The 19,235-nt window shown below is 36.4% G+C and overlaps 1 protein-coding gene across 5 annotated transcripts in view; it reads left to right on the top strand.

The window, feature by feature from the left end:
- Nucleotides 1-19,235, top strand: part of dagla (diacylglycerol lipase, alpha) — a 42,383-nt gene that overhangs the window by 12,717 nt on the left and 10,431 nt on the right. For all 5 annotated transcript variants that reach the window (XM_081359669.1, XM_081359672.1, XM_081359671.1 and 2 more), the window contains 15 exons: nt 461-562; nt 1,721-1,932; nt 2,528-2,629; nt 4,817-4,955; nt 7,325-7,412; nt 7,522-7,656; nt 7,747-7,824; nt 7,905-8,029; nt 9,198-9,351; nt 12,029-12,112; nt 13,599-13,676; nt 13,766-13,846; nt 14,566-14,708; nt 16,411-16,479; nt 16,552-16,624. In XM_081359669.1, the coding sequence (XP_081215795.1) occupies nt 468-562; nt 1,721-1,932; nt 2,528-2,629; nt 4,817-4,955; nt 7,325-7,412; nt 7,522-7,656; nt 7,747-7,824; nt 7,905-8,029; nt 9,198-9,351; nt 12,029-12,112; nt 13,599-13,676; nt 13,766-13,846; nt 14,566-14,708; nt 16,411-16,479; nt 16,552-16,624 (1,656 nt within the window). In that variant the 5' untranslated portion in view covers nt 461-467. The remainder of the gene's footprint in view (nt 1-460; nt 563-1,720; nt 1,933-2,527; nt 2,630-4,816; nt 4,956-7,324; nt 7,413-7,521; nt 7,657-7,746; nt 7,825-7,904; nt 8,030-9,197; nt 9,352-12,028; nt 12,113-13,598; nt 13,677-13,765; nt 13,847-14,565; nt 14,709-16,410; nt 16,480-16,551; nt 16,625-19,235) is intronic.

Raw genomic sequence — 19,235 nt, forward strand, 5'->3', positions numbered from 1 at the left:
TTCCTCTTTGAATTTCTTTTCCTCTTTAATAATGTCCACACTCCTTCTTTTTCTAGTGTCTTATCCCTATCAGACCATAAGCAGTTTCAGTCTCTGATGCACAATTATAGAAATAGTTCACTCAAAAATTAACTACTTTATAATACTTGAAGGGTTTCATATATTGATGGTGAGTGTGAATAAAAAGCAGAATCCCCCCCCAAAACTCCCCCCCCCCATAAACTACAGGAATATTGTCCTTTCTGTGAGGAAGAGCTGTTGTTCTGGTTTGAATGTAATGCAAAGCTGAAGACAGCAACAGTGTTAGTGTGTGCATGTGTGGATGTGCTCTGTTTTCTTTTACTTTGGCATTGTTACTCTCTTGTCTTTAACGCAGAAATGAGGAAGTGGGTAATGAGAAGTCTTTCTGTGCGTGTGTCAGGCGATCGGTCTGTAACTGGAGTGTGTTTGTGTGTTTCAGGGCAGTGATGCCGGGCATGGTACTGTTTCGGCGACGCTGGTCAGTCGGCAGTGATGACCTGGTGCTGCCGGCTTTCTTCCTGTTCGTACTACACTGCATATGGTGAGTCTGTGTTTGTCTGCACAATCAACCCAGTATGAAAATAAGCTCTTATAACCAGACCTGATGTCAATAGAAGTATTAAGAGGTGGTCCCCGAACATTTTTTGGAGTTTTGTTATAATGTAACTTATTTGTTTAAAGTAATGTTAACCTTTCAAAATATAGTACTTTTTACTAAATAAATTGTAATAGAAAATGTATTCTAATTAAAAATGAAATGTATGAATTTTGGTAAAATTATATTTAATTTAGTTTTAATGTTTTAATGATTTAATTATGCCCTGCGTTTCCCTCACTAGAGGCGAACCCCTGTTTGAGAAACCCTAAAAAAATATCAAATCAAATGATTGCTTGTTACGATGTCTGTTGGACAGTTGGAATTTATGTATAACTTGTTCGTAAATCAATGCTTATGTAAATTGTAACATTTAGTTAAATGCACAAATTGTTTACACACAAATCAGTTCTGCTCATTCTTCATGGAATTGCATCAACAACACACAAACAGCTGGACTTGATTCTTCAAGTTTTTCCAGCATAAATATGATTATAAAACTTAATATTTTTATTTAAGCCCTGACTTTCCTGAGTTGATTAGTTTTAATTGTTGGTACTGACCAAAATAAGTTGTAATTGTTATTGACAGTACTGTTCATTTCATACACATTTTGTGCACTGTTAATAAATAATAATGATAAAGCTTGCCAGAAGATTACACTCATTTTGCCTGTTATGAGGCAATAGACTACATTTTAGGGCTGGGTAAAAAACATAGATTTCTCGATTTTAGTTGATTCTCATTTTTATGAACTGAATTAACTAAATATTTATAAATGAACAAGAAATCTGAAATTGTTCAGCTGTTCAGCTGTTTTCCGAAAATCACTGGGGATAGTTCACCCAAAAATGAAAATTCGGTAATAAACAGTTGATGGACCCCATTGACTTCCATATATTTTTCTTTCCATACTATGGAGGCCTATGGGGCCTATCAACTGTTTGATTACTGACATTCTTGAGGGTGAGTAAATGATGACAGAATTTCCATTTTTGGTTGAACCATTCCTTTAACGCTCATGATGTCATAAATATCACATTTCTGTAGTGTGTGGGATCATTTGTATGTTTATGTGATGTTGTGACTGTGCTCCTTCGGCAGGCTGGTGGTTCTGTCCTTCGTTCTCTTTGGGCTGCCGTACAGTTCAGAGCAGTCATGCTCGGTCACACTAGTGGATCACGGTCGTGGTTACCTTGGCATCCTGGTCAGCTGTCTGATCTGTGAGGGTGCCATCATGTGGCTGAGCATGAGAGGTAGCATTCTGTACACACAACCCAGAGAGGCAGTGCAGTACGTGCTCTATATACGGCTGGGTAAGACTCTTGCACACTTGCACTGAGACTGCATAAAGAATACCACAAAAAAAAAAAAAAACTTCCATTAGTTCTCTCAGTACATTGGATCTCATATGTCAGTTCTGTTGAAGTCGCCATTAAATGGAAAGTTGCGATAATCTTTTCTTCCCTATTGTGACATATATCCAAGTGAAACAGCTTCTCAAACTAGAAAAAAATGTAGGGCAGGACTTTAATTTGTTCATGGGGAATTGATTGGATGGTTGTGGTTTGCTATTGGTCAATCTCATGTGAGTGACAGGTTGTCCCGCCCTCACGCCAGTAAACACATAATCCGAGAAGAGATGTTGCTGCAAGAGAGAGGGGAAGTTGTTTTGATTAATTAAAGGCACATGAAATGAAAAAATAAATAAATAATGATGTGCACAGATTAATCATTTTAATCATTGCATAGAGCGTATTGTGTACATTTGCGTCTTTGATACTTGTCGTAAGATTTTTTGGAGGGTTGCATTATTTTATTGTAAAATCATATTGTACTGAAAATTAAAATTCATACTCAATGTGATTAGGCCTTAAATCAACACTTGGCATTCATTGCTCCTCTCTGCAGCCATCCTGCTGGTGGAGTTGGTGTACGCGGTGGTGGGCATCGCCTGGTTGGTGCAGTACTACCAGCCCTGCTCCGACATCACCGCCAAGAACCTCGCCTTGGGTAAGACATGAATAAAAACAATGTAAGGGTGTGAAATATATTTTGACATTATGAGTAATTTTATATTATTGTAATATTATACATCACAATATAGTTAAGATTTTCTGTAAATTAAATGAAACATTTGTTTATATTTCTAATACGTGGTAATGACTATTTTTGGATAATCCAGTACATTTAAAGGTACACCCTGTAACTTTTGGCCCTCTAGCGGTTAAAAACAAAACTTCATGCATTTTGCAGAAGAACATTGTTTTGGTTGTGCTTCTGCTATGCGTGGCTGAGTGGATGAATATGGTTTATTCTCATAACTTAAAAGAGAGATTATCCTACTGTTCATAAATCATTCACTACCAACTACTTTTAGATGGAAAGAATCACAAGCTGAAGATGTTACTGTAGCTACACCCCTTAATAGACATGGCACATGACAAAAACAAATTACAGCACAGCGGTATAATGACCCTTCGCAATCAATAAATAATGCTTTACAATGAACTCTGCCATTTCACACAGCGTGTTGATCCTGAGAAATTACCGTAAAATTGATAGAGTGCCTTCTGTGTGAACGCAAACACGTCCTGGGATTGATGCCGGGATCGAGGCCGGGATGGGGACCTAGTAACATTGCCGGGATCAGTCCCGGAACGCGCCCTGTGTGTACAAAAGCCAGGACCAATGCTGTAAGGGGTATTTTGTTGCTCTTAGAAGAAAATTTGTGTTCGTCATCAACAAAGAAAGAACCAAAAAATGTCGTTCTAGAACTAAAATGAAGCAGAGACCAGGGAGCTCCTTACTATCCACGCTGAAGCTGAGATCGTACGCCAGCTTTGTGGAACGGTACGTGACGCGTTAGTTAGGCATAAATTATAGCAATTTTTAACTATGCAATTTAAAGAAATTAGGCAATTTATCTGTTCAATAAAATATCTCTGTCTCTTTTAAAACATTTCAAATCTCTCAGGTCTCGCATTCTCCGAAAAGCTAAGCCAATGTTGATTCTTGTTTTATTACGAGCTGTAATGTTCTTTTTTGGCAGCAGACTCTCCCCTCTGTTCGGCGTTTGTTTAAAATGGGTGATTCCCCGAAGGTTCGAGATTTAGCGTGATCCATGTCAACCTTTCTCACTCGTTGTGACAACTAACCTCTGCCACTCACACACCATACACACGTCAAAGTAGCTGGAGCAACTTTTCTCTATTTACGGATATGACGAGACACGCACGGGTGAATTACACATATATGCAATTTCCCGCGAAGACCATCATTCCCATCCTGAAATATAGACACTTATAATAGGCTTACCATAGTGATTCAGGGTAAGACAAACACACGTTTTGGAGGAAGGATTGATGTATTATTTTAATTTAGCTAATTTTGAACAAAAACTGTTACATAGTCTACCTTTAAATACTTGAAAAATAAAAGCTTTTCTCTCTTTTTACTTGGATGGTTAAAAAAGATTAATTCATATCAAATGTATTATAAGTCTGGGATCAGAGCCATGTTTGAAGCCGTTTTAAATTCTGTATTAATGTTGCAAATCGCATCATCGATCGGCAACAGTAAACATCTTGACTGGGACATGATCTGCTATACATTATCATATTACCCTTACAGTCAGTCTTATGTGTAAATATAGTCCAGCAGACCTGTGCACTAATAGCCACAAAAGCATATCTGCCAATGTATTCAAAAATCTCTACATTTACACTGTTCCACGGTACTGTATATACAGACACAACGACGTGCGGCACCGCTGTCAGCAGCCAGATCAAAAACACAGAGAAATTGGCGTGTCCTTGCGACATGAGGCAGTCCAGGCATGTTAAAATCTCATGAAACCTCCCCTTGTTAATTTCAGAAGATTCTTGTAAATTTGATAGCCATTTATAGCCGTTTATGTCCTGGAATCTTAACGCACGCTGTCTAACAATACGCCTAGTGTAGCTTTCCACATGTCTGTGCTGACCGTGAATCAGTGTCGCTCATTGTCCACCCCCATCCCATAATAGCACACTTCACTTCCATGCCAATCATCTGTCTATACAAGACACGGAAGGACGAAGAGACAATTAGTTTGTTTTACAGTGGAGAGCTTCCTTCTGTGCTCAATCTTAAAACATCAAATGAAGATGTCTACAGCACATGTAAAATATTAAATAAAACTGTATTTATTTTTAACAGGAATCGTTGTGTGTAACTGGTTGGTCATCTTCAGCGTGTGTTTCACCATGATGTGTACCTTTGACCCCACCGGACGGACCTTTGTGAAGCTGAAAGCAACTCGCCGCCGTCAGCGTAACCTCACGACATACACCCTCAGGTACAACGCTTTATTGTTTCCTCGCTACACTCTTATAAATAAAGGTTCTTTATTGGCATCAGTGGTTCCATGAAGAACCTTTAACATCCATGGAATCTTTCCATTGCACAAAAGATTCTTTATAGTGGAAAAAAAAGGATTCAGATTGTAAAAATGTTTTTCAAACTATGAAAAAAAAAATGGTTCTTTTAAGAACTGTTCACTTAAAGGGGTCATCGGATGCCCATTTTCCACAAGTTGGTATGATTCTTTAGGGTCTTCATGTAAAGTATGTATTATACTTTGGTTAAAATTCCTCAATGGTTGTGTAAAACAACACCCTTTAACCTCCTCAAAAACCGCTCTGTTCACAGTGACCCGTTTCGGTGCATGTCTCTTTAAATGATAATGAGCAACTGCTCACCCCACCCCTCTCTTCTGTGGGGCGTGTCCACACAAGATGCGTAAAGTGCAGCCTTGGCAACCTGCCTTGGCGGACAGTTTACAAATGGCTGAGGGCGGAAACATGCTAATACAGGAAATATGCTAATACGGGAAATATGCTAATACGGGAAATATGCTAATATGGGACAGTCGATCAGTAATTTTTTTTTAATTTTTTTTTTATTTTTTTTGCTCAAGAACCAGTCCATCAGTGGTCATGGGCAGAGCATGAGCAATATGACATCATAGTGCTTAGAAAATCCAAACGGCATTATTGAGAGTGGCTTTTTTTTTTTTTTTTTGGCTTTTTGAGGATAAAAAATAAGGAGTGAATGGATTTTTTTCATTGTACTGTATGGTGGTTGTGTCCACACACTGCAAAGACACATTTATATGCATTACATTTGCTGCTGCAAAAAAGATCTTATTTATTTATTCGTGTTCGTAGTTCTAATCGAATCCTCATCCAACGCGCAGTGGGTTCTGGGCAATATTAGTCGTTTTACAGTCATTTTACCCATTTAAATCATTTCTATAGGTTTTTGGCCAAAATTTAAATAGAAAATTATTATTTTTTTATAGGGTTTTTTAATTGTATGTATTGTATTTATCTACATGGAATAAGTGTATGTCACCATTATGTTCAGTGATATTCAGTTCATGGACTTTTAGTTTGTTTTCATTCCTCACATGTGTTTCCTTGTCTGTGTTTCCCGCCACCGATCTGTCACCATGGACACGTGGACACTCTAGTGTCTGGTATTGTTTGTGTGTTGCACGCTGTCTCGCCTGTTGGCTGTGTTTCTGAGTTATTTATTAAACAAACTTGTTACCTTTCAATCATCTCCGTCTTCCTTGGATCTAATCGTGACACTTCAGATACCAAACCCATGCGTCACAAGTTCAAATTCCACAAAATTATTACCCTGACTAACAAAACAATAAAATAAAATAATAATCAGAACAACATAATACATAAAAACAAATACATAAATGAAAAATATATTGAATAGAATTGGAGAATTAAAATTAAAAATTTAAAGGGGTGGTTGATTATGATTTCACTTTTTTAACTTTTAGTTAGTGTGTAATGTTGCTGTTTGATCATAAACAACACCTGCAAAGTTACAATGCTCAAAGTTCAAAGCAAAGGGAGATATTTGCTTTTAAAGAACTTGTTTTTTAAGGACTACAACAAAAGGCTGGTTGGGACTACACAAGCTTCCTCCCGGGTTAGTGACATCACCAACCCTAAAATTTACATAAACCCCGCCCCCGGAACAAGATTTATAGATTATCAAGACAGAATAAGCTAATCAATGACTAGAAGATAACTACTTAACTACTCTCAGCTTAAGTGTTTGTAGTCTCAGAGTTGTTATTGCTAAATAAAACTTTAAAAAAACAATTTTTGTTTTTCAACTAACCGAAATTAAAAAGTTGTGCTGAAATAAAACAAAAACTGAAATAAAAATAAATTAAAGCTAAATGGAAATAGAAAAAGCGAATAAAAATGACAAAAGCACATAACAAAATGACTAAAACTTAAACTAATATTAAAGTGAAAAATGAAAATATGAAAATAAAACCTAATTCAAAATATGAATAAATATGTAGATGTATAATAGCATATAAATGTGTAAATAATACTAAATTAACTGAATTGTATGCATATTTTATGCTAATAAATTGAGTAAATATTGTCTAAATGAAGTGTTTGTTAAATTTCAACAATATTGTGCACATCCCATTTGTAAACATTGTGTATACGTATTGCCATTATGTCGGCTGTCAACTAGTTTGGTTCCTATCAGGGTATGCAACACAAAATTTGCACAGATTTCTGGATATGTGTTTGCGTCATTGCCATTCCAGTATCTATAGACCTATAATTCCCAAATCTTCTCATGATGTTTGCTCAGTTGGGTTGCATCTGTCTCTTTCAGACACAGGCTAGAAGAGGGTCAAGCCAGCAGCTGGAGCAGGAGGCTCAAATTCTTCATGTGCTGCACTAGAGCGAAAGATACACAATCTGTAAGACTCGAACACCATCTCAAATACACTCATGCCAGTTACTGTGAGAGCGTCTCATACATACTGTACACACACACACCATTCTCAGTAGAAGATTTTTTTCTCTCAGGATGCTTATTCTGAGGTGGCCAGCTTGTTTGCCGAGTTTTTCCGGGACCTGGACATCGTGCCGAGTGACATCATCGCTGGCTTGGTGCTCCTTCGACAGAGACAACGAGCTAAGCGATCAGCCATCTTGGATCAGGTTTGCAGAATCGTGGCATTTCCTTATCAGTTTCATTACTTTCGATTGAACGAATATTCCTCAAAAAATAGTTTTTCTGTTCATTTGTAGGCAAACAATGACGTTTTGGCCTTTCTGTCCGGGATGCCTGTAACTCGCAAAACTAAATACTTGGACCTCAAGAACTCGGTATTTCAAGAATACGGTAAAGGTGTGTGTTTGTGTCGATATATGTTTTTTTATTAATAATGCTCTCCATCTGTTTGCAGTCTGAGATGGCCATGTATAAGGAAGTGTGTTACTACATGCTGTTTGCCATGGCGGCATATGGCTGGCCCGTATATCTTTTAAGACAGCCAGCGTGTGGACTCTGCAGACTCCTCAGCACCTGCTCGTAAGTAACAATGGTTGTGAACGTTCCACACAGGTGGCAGTAAGTGAGATGAGCGAATAAGAGATGCTCCTATAGTGATTTAGTTTCCTTCCTACCATCTTGTTTTGGTAGACTTGCCTATACACCACTATATGTAATGCTGAATCAATCAATCTGAAGTTTAAGCCTATTCCTAACTACCAAGGGTGAACGGCTTCCAGAATTTAATTGAGAATATTCCCCTTGATACCTGATCTTAATACCAAATCAACAACGGCATAATCCGAGGAGAAAATTTCAGTTTTACTGCCGGTCAAAAGTTTGGAATAATTACGATTTTGTTTTCTGTTTTTGAGAGAAGTCACTTATGTTCACCAAGGCTGCATTTATTTGATCAAAAAATACAGTAAAATAGTAATATTGTGAAATATTATTAAAATTTAAAAGAACTGTTCTATTTAAATGTCATTTATTCCATTGATGGCAAAGCAAAATATTTAAAAGTAAAAAAGAAAGTAATTAATACTTTTATTCAGCTGATGCATTCAGTTGATCAAAAGTGACAGTAAAGACATTTATAATGTTACAGGAGATTAATATTTCAAATAAATGATTTCTGAACAATCATGCCACACTGAAGACTGGAGTAATGGCTGCTGAAAATTCAGCTTTGCATCACAGGAATAAATTATATATTCTATATATTATTATAAATATATTATAATAGAAAACAGTTAGTGCTTTTACAGTTAAACAGTAGAAAACTTTTAAATTGTAATAATGTTTATTATATATATATATATATATATATATATATATATATATATATATATATATATATATATATATATATAAAATTATATAATTTTTTTTTTTCTTGCATTTTTATTGATAACTGATTTATTATGTGCATAAATGTATAATTTATTCTCAATAAGAACACAAACAAATGTATCTGTGTAAATGTGTGTGTATGTGTGTGTGTATATATAGATATATATATATATATATATATATATATATATATATATATATATATATATATATATATATATATATATAAAATTAATTATCTACCTTTTTTGCATTTTCTCATGGTTAACAAATGTCCGTTTAGGACACATGGATGAAATTGAATGCCTTTAATTTTTTCTCTTTTTGTGTCTCTTCCTTTCTTTTCTCTCGTCAGCTGTAATACTTCAGTTTCAAATTCACGTCTCTCTCAGTCTGTCACCGTTGAGGAGGATAACTGCTGTGGCTGTAACGTTCTTGCCATTCGACGGCAATTCCTGGACCGAGACCTTAAAGAAGTCCAAATTGTCTACACATCCTGCCATGACGCAGTATGGCATCTTACACTAATTCTTTAACTCAGGGGTTCCCAAACTTTTTCATTCGAGGACCCACCTAGACAAGTATAATCAATCTCAAGACCCACTTGCACTGGTGCTACCAACTTTCTCAGTTGGTCGCACCAGCATGATTTGGTCGCACTTTTTTTTTTTTTTTTTGCTACATGCCATGGGATTAATCAATGCATGCTGATGGTCTTAATATACCCTAGTTTTGCACTGATGTAAAAAGACTGACAGTGACAAGACCTCATGTTAGCAAAATATTTTAAACTTTTAATTTTTTTTAAAAACTTAAAAAAAAACCATGAATGTTCTTTAATGTTTGATTATAATTTTACCGTCTTCACATAGGGATGGGAAATGATAAGATTTTATCAATAATAATAATGCCACTGACGATTCTGATTGTCGATCCGATTCTTTAACGATTCTCTTATCGATTCTTGATAGCACTGTGTGGAAAAAATTCATATGCTTTTAAAAAAAAAACAAGGGGTTTTATTTATTTTAAAGCTTAAGCTTGAGTAAGCAAACTGTACTTTTTATGTAATTTATGTAGCCTAATAAAATAGAAACTTATTGTAAAGTGTTAGCCTACTGATTATACACCGATTCAGACGTCTCCTGAGTTCACTGTTGGAAAGATCAGGGGCCTCATTTATAAAGCTTGCGTACGCACAAAACGGGGCTGAAAACATGCGTACGCCAGTTCCTGCGCAAAAGGTGGGATTTATAAAGAAAAACTTGACGGGAAAATTTGCGCACCTGCACGCAAACTCTGACCCATGCGTACGCACATTTTGGAGATGGAGCACTTTGGCGACACCGATGGTGAGCTGGAGTTAAATGTATTTTTGGTCACTTTTATACAGAAAATCTAAAGAAAATTAAACATATACAGAAAGATTATATAAATACAGTTTCAATCACCAAGCCTGTCACTTGAAGCAAATATCCATCCCTTCTTAAATGTCCGCGGCAGCGAGCGCGTTGAGCCGTTTAGTGAAACTGACGCAAATAACAGTTTAAATAAATAAAATACTTCTGATATAAACATTTATATTAAATATGCCATTCAAATTAATGGAGTTAAACACTTAAACATGCAATCATTACTGAAGTTACAACATTTTTTTTAATTCAATCATTAGAAATATTTGTTGTGGATGCGATTGTTTTTGAACACTTTTCCTGTGGCGTGCTTTAATGTTTTAACCACAGAGATAATTGCTTATCATGATAATACCAGATTGTCTGAGAAAATAGTTTCGTGCAAATAATGCCCAAGGCCTATCTGTTTCCATTAAAAATATAAATCAATTAAAAATACAATTCGGCCAGTGGAAAAGATTGAGAAAAACTTTCTCTGAAATGTATTTTACACTATTTGATTTATGTAGGCTATTCAAAAACAAGGCAAGGATAGACAACTACTTGATTTGTATTAATGTAATGTTTCTTGTACCGTTTATATCATTTGCATATGATTATTCATCCACGTGATAACGTTTAAGTTATCACGTGGATGAATAATCATATGCAAATGATATGTAGATGAGGATCTGCATAGTAAAACTAGGCGTTGTAAGCTCCATATGGTTATTTCGGGGTGGAGACGCATGTGCGCACAATCTTCCGCTGACTGGGATTTATAAAGTGAATTCTGCGCAGGTTCTGGCGTACGCACGGTTTTATAAGTCTGAATATTTTTTTGCGTACGCCATTTTTGGCTTTTGTGCGTACGTACACTTTTAGTAAGGTTCCTACGCACAGTTTTATAAATGAGGCCCCAGTTGTTTTAACCATTCATTAAAATGAATCGGTTCAAAGGAGTCATTAGTTCGCGAATTGGACGTGTGCATGTGCGCGTTGTGTGATTGTCCCAGCAGTTAGGACATGGACATCCAAGATTTGTGTCAACACAGAAAACATTTCATCACTGGATAGGTTTTTTTTTTTTCGTTTAATTAAAGTGTTGTTTTATGTCAGCAGCTGAATGTCTGGGACGCTTTTCAGAGAAGATAAGGCAACTTATTTAGCACAATTCACACCCAGCAGTAATTCAGGAAAAAAAAAATCTCCGAATACTCCACATGAAACTTTGGTCTTCCGACCTTTTACCACCATGTTGATTTATTTTGATTAATATGTGCGAGGGAGAGAGAGAGCAAGACAGCGCTTAGTTTGGAGATGGTGAAGTCTTGTTTCACTTTCGCCTGGCTCCGAAGAGAGAGAGAGAGAGCGCGCGCGCGCGACCGAGTCTCTCTCTCTCTCTGCTCGACGTTCTTTCAGACAAGCGCAGCAGTTCATCTAATTACTCACCGATCAAATAAGATTTTGGCGGGACAAAAAATCACTTTGGCGGGCGCTAAAACTCACTTAAGAGTCGTTTGGTCATTAATCGGACTGGTTATGTTTCACTCATCATAACGTAAATTTAGCTGCAGCTAAGTGCCTTTTTGCGACCCACCTTTTCTCACTGTGCGACCCACAAGTGGGTCGCGACCCACAGTTTGAAAACCACTGCTTTAACTCCCCTGACCCCTGAAATCCTGTGGTCTTGTGTAATGAATGTCTTTTCACATCAGTGAGTCATTGCCTGACTAACATATTTGAGAAGCCGTGTGTGACAATTTATTGTCCATATTTCTGATGTGATTTGTAGGTTTATGAGACACCCTTCTTTGTAGCAGTGGATCATGCAAAGAAAAAAGTCGTGATCAGCATCAGAGGGACATTGTCCCCTAAGGTTAGTCAACCACGCGTGGACTATAACAGCTCTTTCTCTTTTTACAGTGAACGTGCTTGTGTGTATGTTCAGATAATTAAAAACAGGGTTATTAGGGTATAAAACTATTATAAACATTTATGTTAATTGAAATAAAGCTGAAATAAAATAAATAAAATATAAATATTTGTTGAAAAACTAATATTGCCTTGGCAAAAAAAACTGAAGGAAGTTTAAGTTGAAGCACTAAAATTATTAAGTTGAAATAAATAAAAAGTAAAACTAAATAAAAAATCAATTAAACCTAAATAACAATATTTAAATAAAAAAACTAATAAAATGACAAAAACACATAAAAATTATAACTAAAAATATAAAATTAAAGCTAATTCAAAATATTAAAGTGCCCCTATTTTGCTTTTTGGATATTAATGTTCATGTAGCGTGTTATATAGCTGTTTGTGAATGTAAAAAGTATGCAAAGTTTTAAAGTGCATGATAAAGGGAGTTATTGTCTCCCGAAAAAAAAAAAAATTCTGAACTGCCTAAAACTAGTCGTCAGTAATTCAAGTCTCACTTCCCGCTTGAAACAACGTAGGTTTGAAACAAATTTGCATTGTGCCAGCCTATGGTCTTCATTTACTGCCTGCGTATTAACATATACTTTGACCTGTCCTCAAACACTGATGTTGTTGCTGAGACTGGAAGAGTTTGGTTCATGTTGTCGACTTGTCGAGAAGATGCTGTTTTCTGCACTGCTAAAGCAAATCACTTTGAATGCATTTCCAAAGGATGAGGACTCGCACTAGAATTGATATGGTAAAATCGACGCCATTGATTAAGATAAAAAAAATTCAGATTCAGATATTGTAGTGGGCGTTTCATTTCCGACATGCACTGTGAGCGGTAAACCAATCACAAAAGACTGGCCCATCTGATATATACATATATCTGATATATACATATATCTGATATTTAAACTTATTGTAGGAGACCTCCAAAACTAAATTAGGAACCTTTAAAATACCTTAATGGGGTACTTTAATAAAACTATAATGTAAGTAAAATAAAAACTGAATATACATTCAAATATAGGCTGTTTCTAAGACGTATGTTTAAGCTATGATATAAGAAAGTACTTTACCCACACAAGACCATTTTAAGGGCAAAAATTATAATTTAATGGTCTGGAAGCCCTTATAAAATTACACTAAACTGTACATCCGACTGTAGTACCAAACTATCGATTTCATACAAAGCTTTGCTAGTTTCATGTTTCTTGTATCACTCTGTGGTCTCTTTCTTTTCACATAATAGAATAACTCAATATTTAATGTCCATTTATTTATTTATTAGCCATATAATAAGTGGCCTAATGTATAGAGTCAACATCAACAGTCAAGACTGCAAAATAAACCCAATAGTTTTTATGCGATAGTGGCTGGCTTGCTGTACGTTAGTCTCTGGTTCACCATTTAATAAGTGTATCTTTCTCCCTCTTTCTCAGGACGCTTTAACAGATCTCACAGGCGATTCTGAGCGTTTGCCTCTAGAAGAGCAACACGGCACGTGGCTCGGACACAAGGTTCTACACAAACACTCACAAGCAGGATACATAATATTGATGGATATTAATACGAACTCATTCTTTCTTTTTGTGAATCCTTTATTTAGGGAATGGTTTATTCAGCTGAATACATAAAAAAGAAACTAGAGCAAGAAATGATTCTCTCCCAAGCCTTTGGAAGGGATTTGGTAAGTATAAACGCTTTTATAAACGTATAAAAGTATAAAGCGTAAATGTTTTAAACACACTATAGGTTGATTCTATACTTTATGCCATTGCTATTTTATATATTACAAAGCTTAATCTTATTAATTAATTTAATTTAAAAGAGAAGAAACTGTTGAATAAAGTTTTTTTTTTGCGCACAAAAAGTATTCTCTGGGTTTAGTAGTAGCATATACATTTCACAGGCTTAAAATAAAAGTCTGCATTATGCATACAATCTTTACTTTAGGTATTTTGATTACACAGTATACTGTACCTGGTCCTTAATTCAGTGTAATATATTGCGGCTAACAGACTAACACCATTATTTATCACACTCAGTACATAAACCATCTTCAATACATGTATATATTGAATAAAAAATGTCTTGAATATTTTGAACTTGCAATTATCCTGTTTTGCAGTTGAATGTGTGCCTGTTTAATTAAGTACAAGAATTTGAGATGCATAATTTATTTTGCGATTGAGTGGGTTTGTTAATTGTGGGGGTCTTAAAAAGGTCTTAAAATGGATTTTAAAAACAGATGGCCTGAGCATGGTAACGTGACGACTGTCATGTAAATTCTCTCCAGTATCCTCAGACAACATTTGCATGTTGCATGCAAACATTTTCATTGTGCATGATATCATGTGACGCAAAAAGATGTAGATTGCTGTGCTTGTGTATGTCCATGTGTCTCAGGGTAAAGGGACGATGCACTATGGGCTGGTGATTGTGGGTCACTCTCTGGGTGCGGGAACGGCCGCCATCTTGTCCTTTCTCCTCCGGCCGGAGTATCCTTCATTGCAGTGCTATTCTTACTCCCCTCCTGGCGGCCTCCTCAGGTCAGTGTGACCTTGCCGTTTTCCCATTGTTACTGTTTTGCACTGCATTTATAGATTATGCTGAAAACTGTACTCCTCTAAGAGAAAGAGTGTGTTCAGCAGGCATGATGACTTTAGATAAGACTCATGCGCAGAGATTAAACTATTGTGTTAAAGGATTAGTTCACACAAAAATGAACATTTTGTCATTATTTCTCATCCTCGTTCCACTTCTATAAATTATAAGTGATTTTAAAAAACACTATAAAAGTATTGGATGCCATAGTTGAACAAAGCATTTTTCAGTGTTTTTCATATTCTTATGTTCTCTTAAATCAATACTTGCAGTGTTGAGATCGGTCACATGACATGTGAAAAAAGTCAGTCCTGGCAATTTTCTAATAGTGTGTGACTGAGATTTAAAGCCCCGGGAAAGGGCAGTGAATTGCATTATAAATTAATTATCTTAAAAATATTTTTTTAAGGAAACTAATACTTTTATTCTGCGTGAATGCATTAAATGGATCCAAAGTCCCCCTGAAATCAAAATGTAAGTTTTTTAGCTTTTAGTATGAATATGTTAGTCTTAAGGTTATTGAATAATCTGGTGTGTTCTAAAACAATGTAAAAATTCACATTTAGGAGATATAAGCGTTCAAAACTTACAGTCCCTCACTTACGCTAAAATGGATCACAGATTTTTATGACATCACCGCCGATTTCAGCTTCTCATCACATCTTCTGTCCAATCAAATGCTCTCTAGAATGTAAAATGTCCCGCCCCATGCTATAAATACCACCTGGCCAAAGCGACCGTTTTCACTTCACGGAGCAATATGGGTTGGAGATGTGTTTTTGGTTGCTCAAACGTTCGAGTTTTATTCCGTTTTCCAACTGTACGTTGGTTAAAAATTAAATGGCTAGAATTTATTCACACCTCTACTATTGAATCCAACGTATCATCAGCGCTTGGATTCTCTTCCATGGCGTTGTCAAATACGAATTGCAGTCTGTGAGGTAAACTAAACACTATTGGCTCTTTGAAAAGGGGGAGGAGCCATTCAAAATATCCCGCCTCATCAGTTCTTTTAAATTGTATTAATACTTCACAATATTACTCTTTTACTGTCTTTTTGATCAAATAATTGCTGCCTTGGTGAGCATAAGCGACTTCCTTCAAAAACAATAATAAAATCTTACCGACCTTACCAAACGTTTCAACGTTAGTGTAACTTTCAGCTTCATACATTTAAAAAAACAATCAAAAGAGATCGGTCACAAACTACAGTTCTCACATAAATGCACGAATCCACCGGATGCACTAATCTTTCGGAAGGATATTATTTGAATTGAGATTCACCCCAAAGCCTTTTTCTGAAACACAGAGTTATTGGTTTAATTCGGTAGGTAATGTGTCTCACAACTACTCTTTCATGTTTATGCCGTTCATGATGTCAATTACAGATTAGAGAAATTCTTGCCTGCCATTCTTGATATATACTTTACACCGTTAGCACAGTTTTTTTTTTTTGCATAAAGAGATTGGAACTCTAAGATGAACAACATATTCCTTGTAAATTTAAATATAAAGTCAGCATTAAATCGATTGTTAGATGTCAGATTGAAATGTGATATTCGTCACGTTATGGCAGCAAAACAAGGTTTGAACAGTTTTCATGTTGACGTGTTTAACCCCAAACTTCTGTTTCTGTTTAATTCACAGTGAGGATGCAATGGAGTACTCGAAAGAGTTCGTCACCTCAGTCGTGTTGGGAAAAGATCTGGTCCCCAGGTAAATGAGTGTTGTATATATTTGTAAGTCTAAGCAGACGAACGTTTATCTTATGCTTTTATGTTCATTCAGGATTGGCCTCTCTCAGCTTGAGGGCTTCCGTCGCCACCTACTTGAAGTCTTACAGAAGAGTGATAAACCAAAGGTGAGCTGCTTTAACTTGCTGATTTCCCGAGTTAGAACATAGACTCGATGTGCCGCCATCAGCATCGCTGAAATGAACCGTTTACTGTTTACTGACACTATTTCATTGATTCCACTCCAGTCAATGTGAAACAATTCCAATGAAACAAAACTGAATAATACTATAAAGGAAAAAAGACTCCCTTCTGACTTCACCTTGATAAATGTTTTCCTTTTTCAATAATTTTTTTTCTTAGCTTGAAAGGATTTTATTATGTGAGATGAAAGATAATGTGAAGTGACTTGAAACTAGCACAGCTGTGCAGGAAATCATTTGCCTGTGACTGCGGTCAATTATGCAGTTTAGCGTCACTCTAAAATAATATTTGGCTGCAGAATGTAGACTGACCAATCAGAATCAAGCATTCTCGATAATCTATGCATGTGGGTGCTGTAGCATTTGTTATTATTTAATTGTGTCAGTAATTAAGTGCCCTCATTAAATCTGTCACGTTGTGCTTTCCCCATGTCTTTTTCCCTTTGGGCAAATAAAGTAAAAGCTAAATTGTAATGTTACTAATTATAACTGCAGCTGTGGGGGGTTTTATGCAATGCAAACTGATTTTTTTATTATCCTATTCTAGTTCAGTTAGTGGGGCATTAAACTCTGATTCTCAAGGTTGTGGATTTGAGCCTCACATTTGGTGTTTACTTTCTACAGTTTAAAAATCTACACTACTGTTCAAAGGTTTAGGATTGATAAAATGTTTTTGAAAGAAGTCCCTTATGCTCACCAAGCCTGCACTTATTTGATCAAAAATACTGTAAAAACTGATATTGTGAAATATTACAATAAAAAAAAAACTGTTTTCTGTTTTAATATATTCTAAAATGTGATTCCTGTGATCAAAGCTGAATTTTTAGCATAATTTTACTGCAGTCTTCTGTGTCAAATGATCCTTCTGAAATCATTCTAATAATTTTTCCAATTTCAATTTAGTTGCAAAGTTACTTATAGGGCCCTATTTTAACAATCTAAGCGCATGGTCTAAAGTGCACGCCGCAAGGTCACTTAGGGCGTGTCCGAATCCACTTTTGCTAGTTTAACAACGGGATAAATGGTCGGTGGACTCGGTGCATGGTCTAAAAGGGTTGTCCCTATTCTCTTAATGAGTAATGGGTGTGTTTTGGGCGTAACGTGCTATAAACCAACTAGAGTCTCATCTCCCATTCCCTTTAAAAGCCAGTTGCGCTCGCGCCATGGCAGATTCGCTATTTACATGGCAGAATTGGAAAGCGGAAACACTGAATGAGTCTCCAGAGAGGAAACAGATCTGCTCGTGCGCAAGGTTAAAGCGAGCAAGCATCAACCATCTACGACCATCTACATTCCACCATATCTTTATGTACACAATAATATTTTACATTGTAATCCTTTTAGTTTTAATATTTGGCATGTTTGTATGCTGCTCTGCGTCCCTGTGTGTTTAATAAGCAGAGTGTACGCGCGTTGTGGACCCGCCTATAGGCGCACATTACTAACACGCTCTTAAATAACAAAAAAAAAAATTGCGCCATTGACTTTAGACCAGGTTTCAGTTTGTCAATGGCTCAGTCTATTTCAGTTGCCTCAAAATAGCAATGCGTCAACAATGCGCCTGAACACACCTCGTTTTCAGACCAGCACGCATGGGCGCAAATGCATTTGCTATTTAAACAACGTGGTGCAGGAGATGAAAATGATAACTGCGTCGGACTGAAACTAGCAAAAAACACTTGCGTCATGTCTGGTGCTGCATTGCAACGGGTGTATGATAGGGCCCATAGTTAGTAGAATGTCTAAAGTGGACTAAAGTAACTTTATTTTGATAATCCATTTTAGACATTCTACTTACTGAAAGTAATTTTGCAACTACATGTCAACTTTTTCTATTAACCCAAACCCTAACTCTAACAGTTTACTAATACTCTCATGAGAGTTGGTTGACATGTAGTTGCACATTAAAGCGGGGCTCAGTAACTTCGGGATTTATACGCTGTATTTTCGCTTTTTGTCTAGAGCTCCCCCCACAGCTTCGGAATAGATATTTGACAACACTGTTGTAAAAACTCTTTGGTGATTCTCAGACACCAGAGGCTATAGATCAACGACATCAAAGCAGATGGGACATTCTTTAAAACGTCTTCATTCGGGTTCAAACAGCGTGAGGGAGCGCAATAATGACAGCATTTTAGCAGATTTCTTTTGGCCGTAAAGCAATTATTTACATCGCGAGACCTGATATCACGCGAGACTTCTTGACGCGGCGGCCAGCGGCCCGCCGGCTCAAAGTTGCAAGTGCGTATTTTCCGCTCACGGGCACCAGGGGGGTGCGAAACGACCACCATTCAACCCGAAATAAGTAATGTAACCATTCCAATGACTCCGAAGCTGTTCAGCCAAGGTAAAAAAGTTACTTAGTTCACCTTTAATGAGAGTTAGTTGACATGTATGTGCAAAGTTAGAATACTTATTATTAGAATACTTAATAGTAAGTAGAATGTCTAAAGTGGACTATCGAAATAAAGTGTAACCCTGCATTGACATGCAGCTGAGATGATGAATGCAAGAATTAAAAGTATGCACACCTTCA

The sequence above is a fragment of the Scardinius erythrophthalmus genome (genome assembly GCF_964197995.2).
Source record: "Scardinius erythrophthalmus genome assembly, chromosome: 2".
NCBI classification, from domain to species: Eukaryota; Metazoa; Chordata; class Actinopteri; order Cypriniformes; family Leuciscidae; genus Scardinius; species Scardinius erythrophthalmus.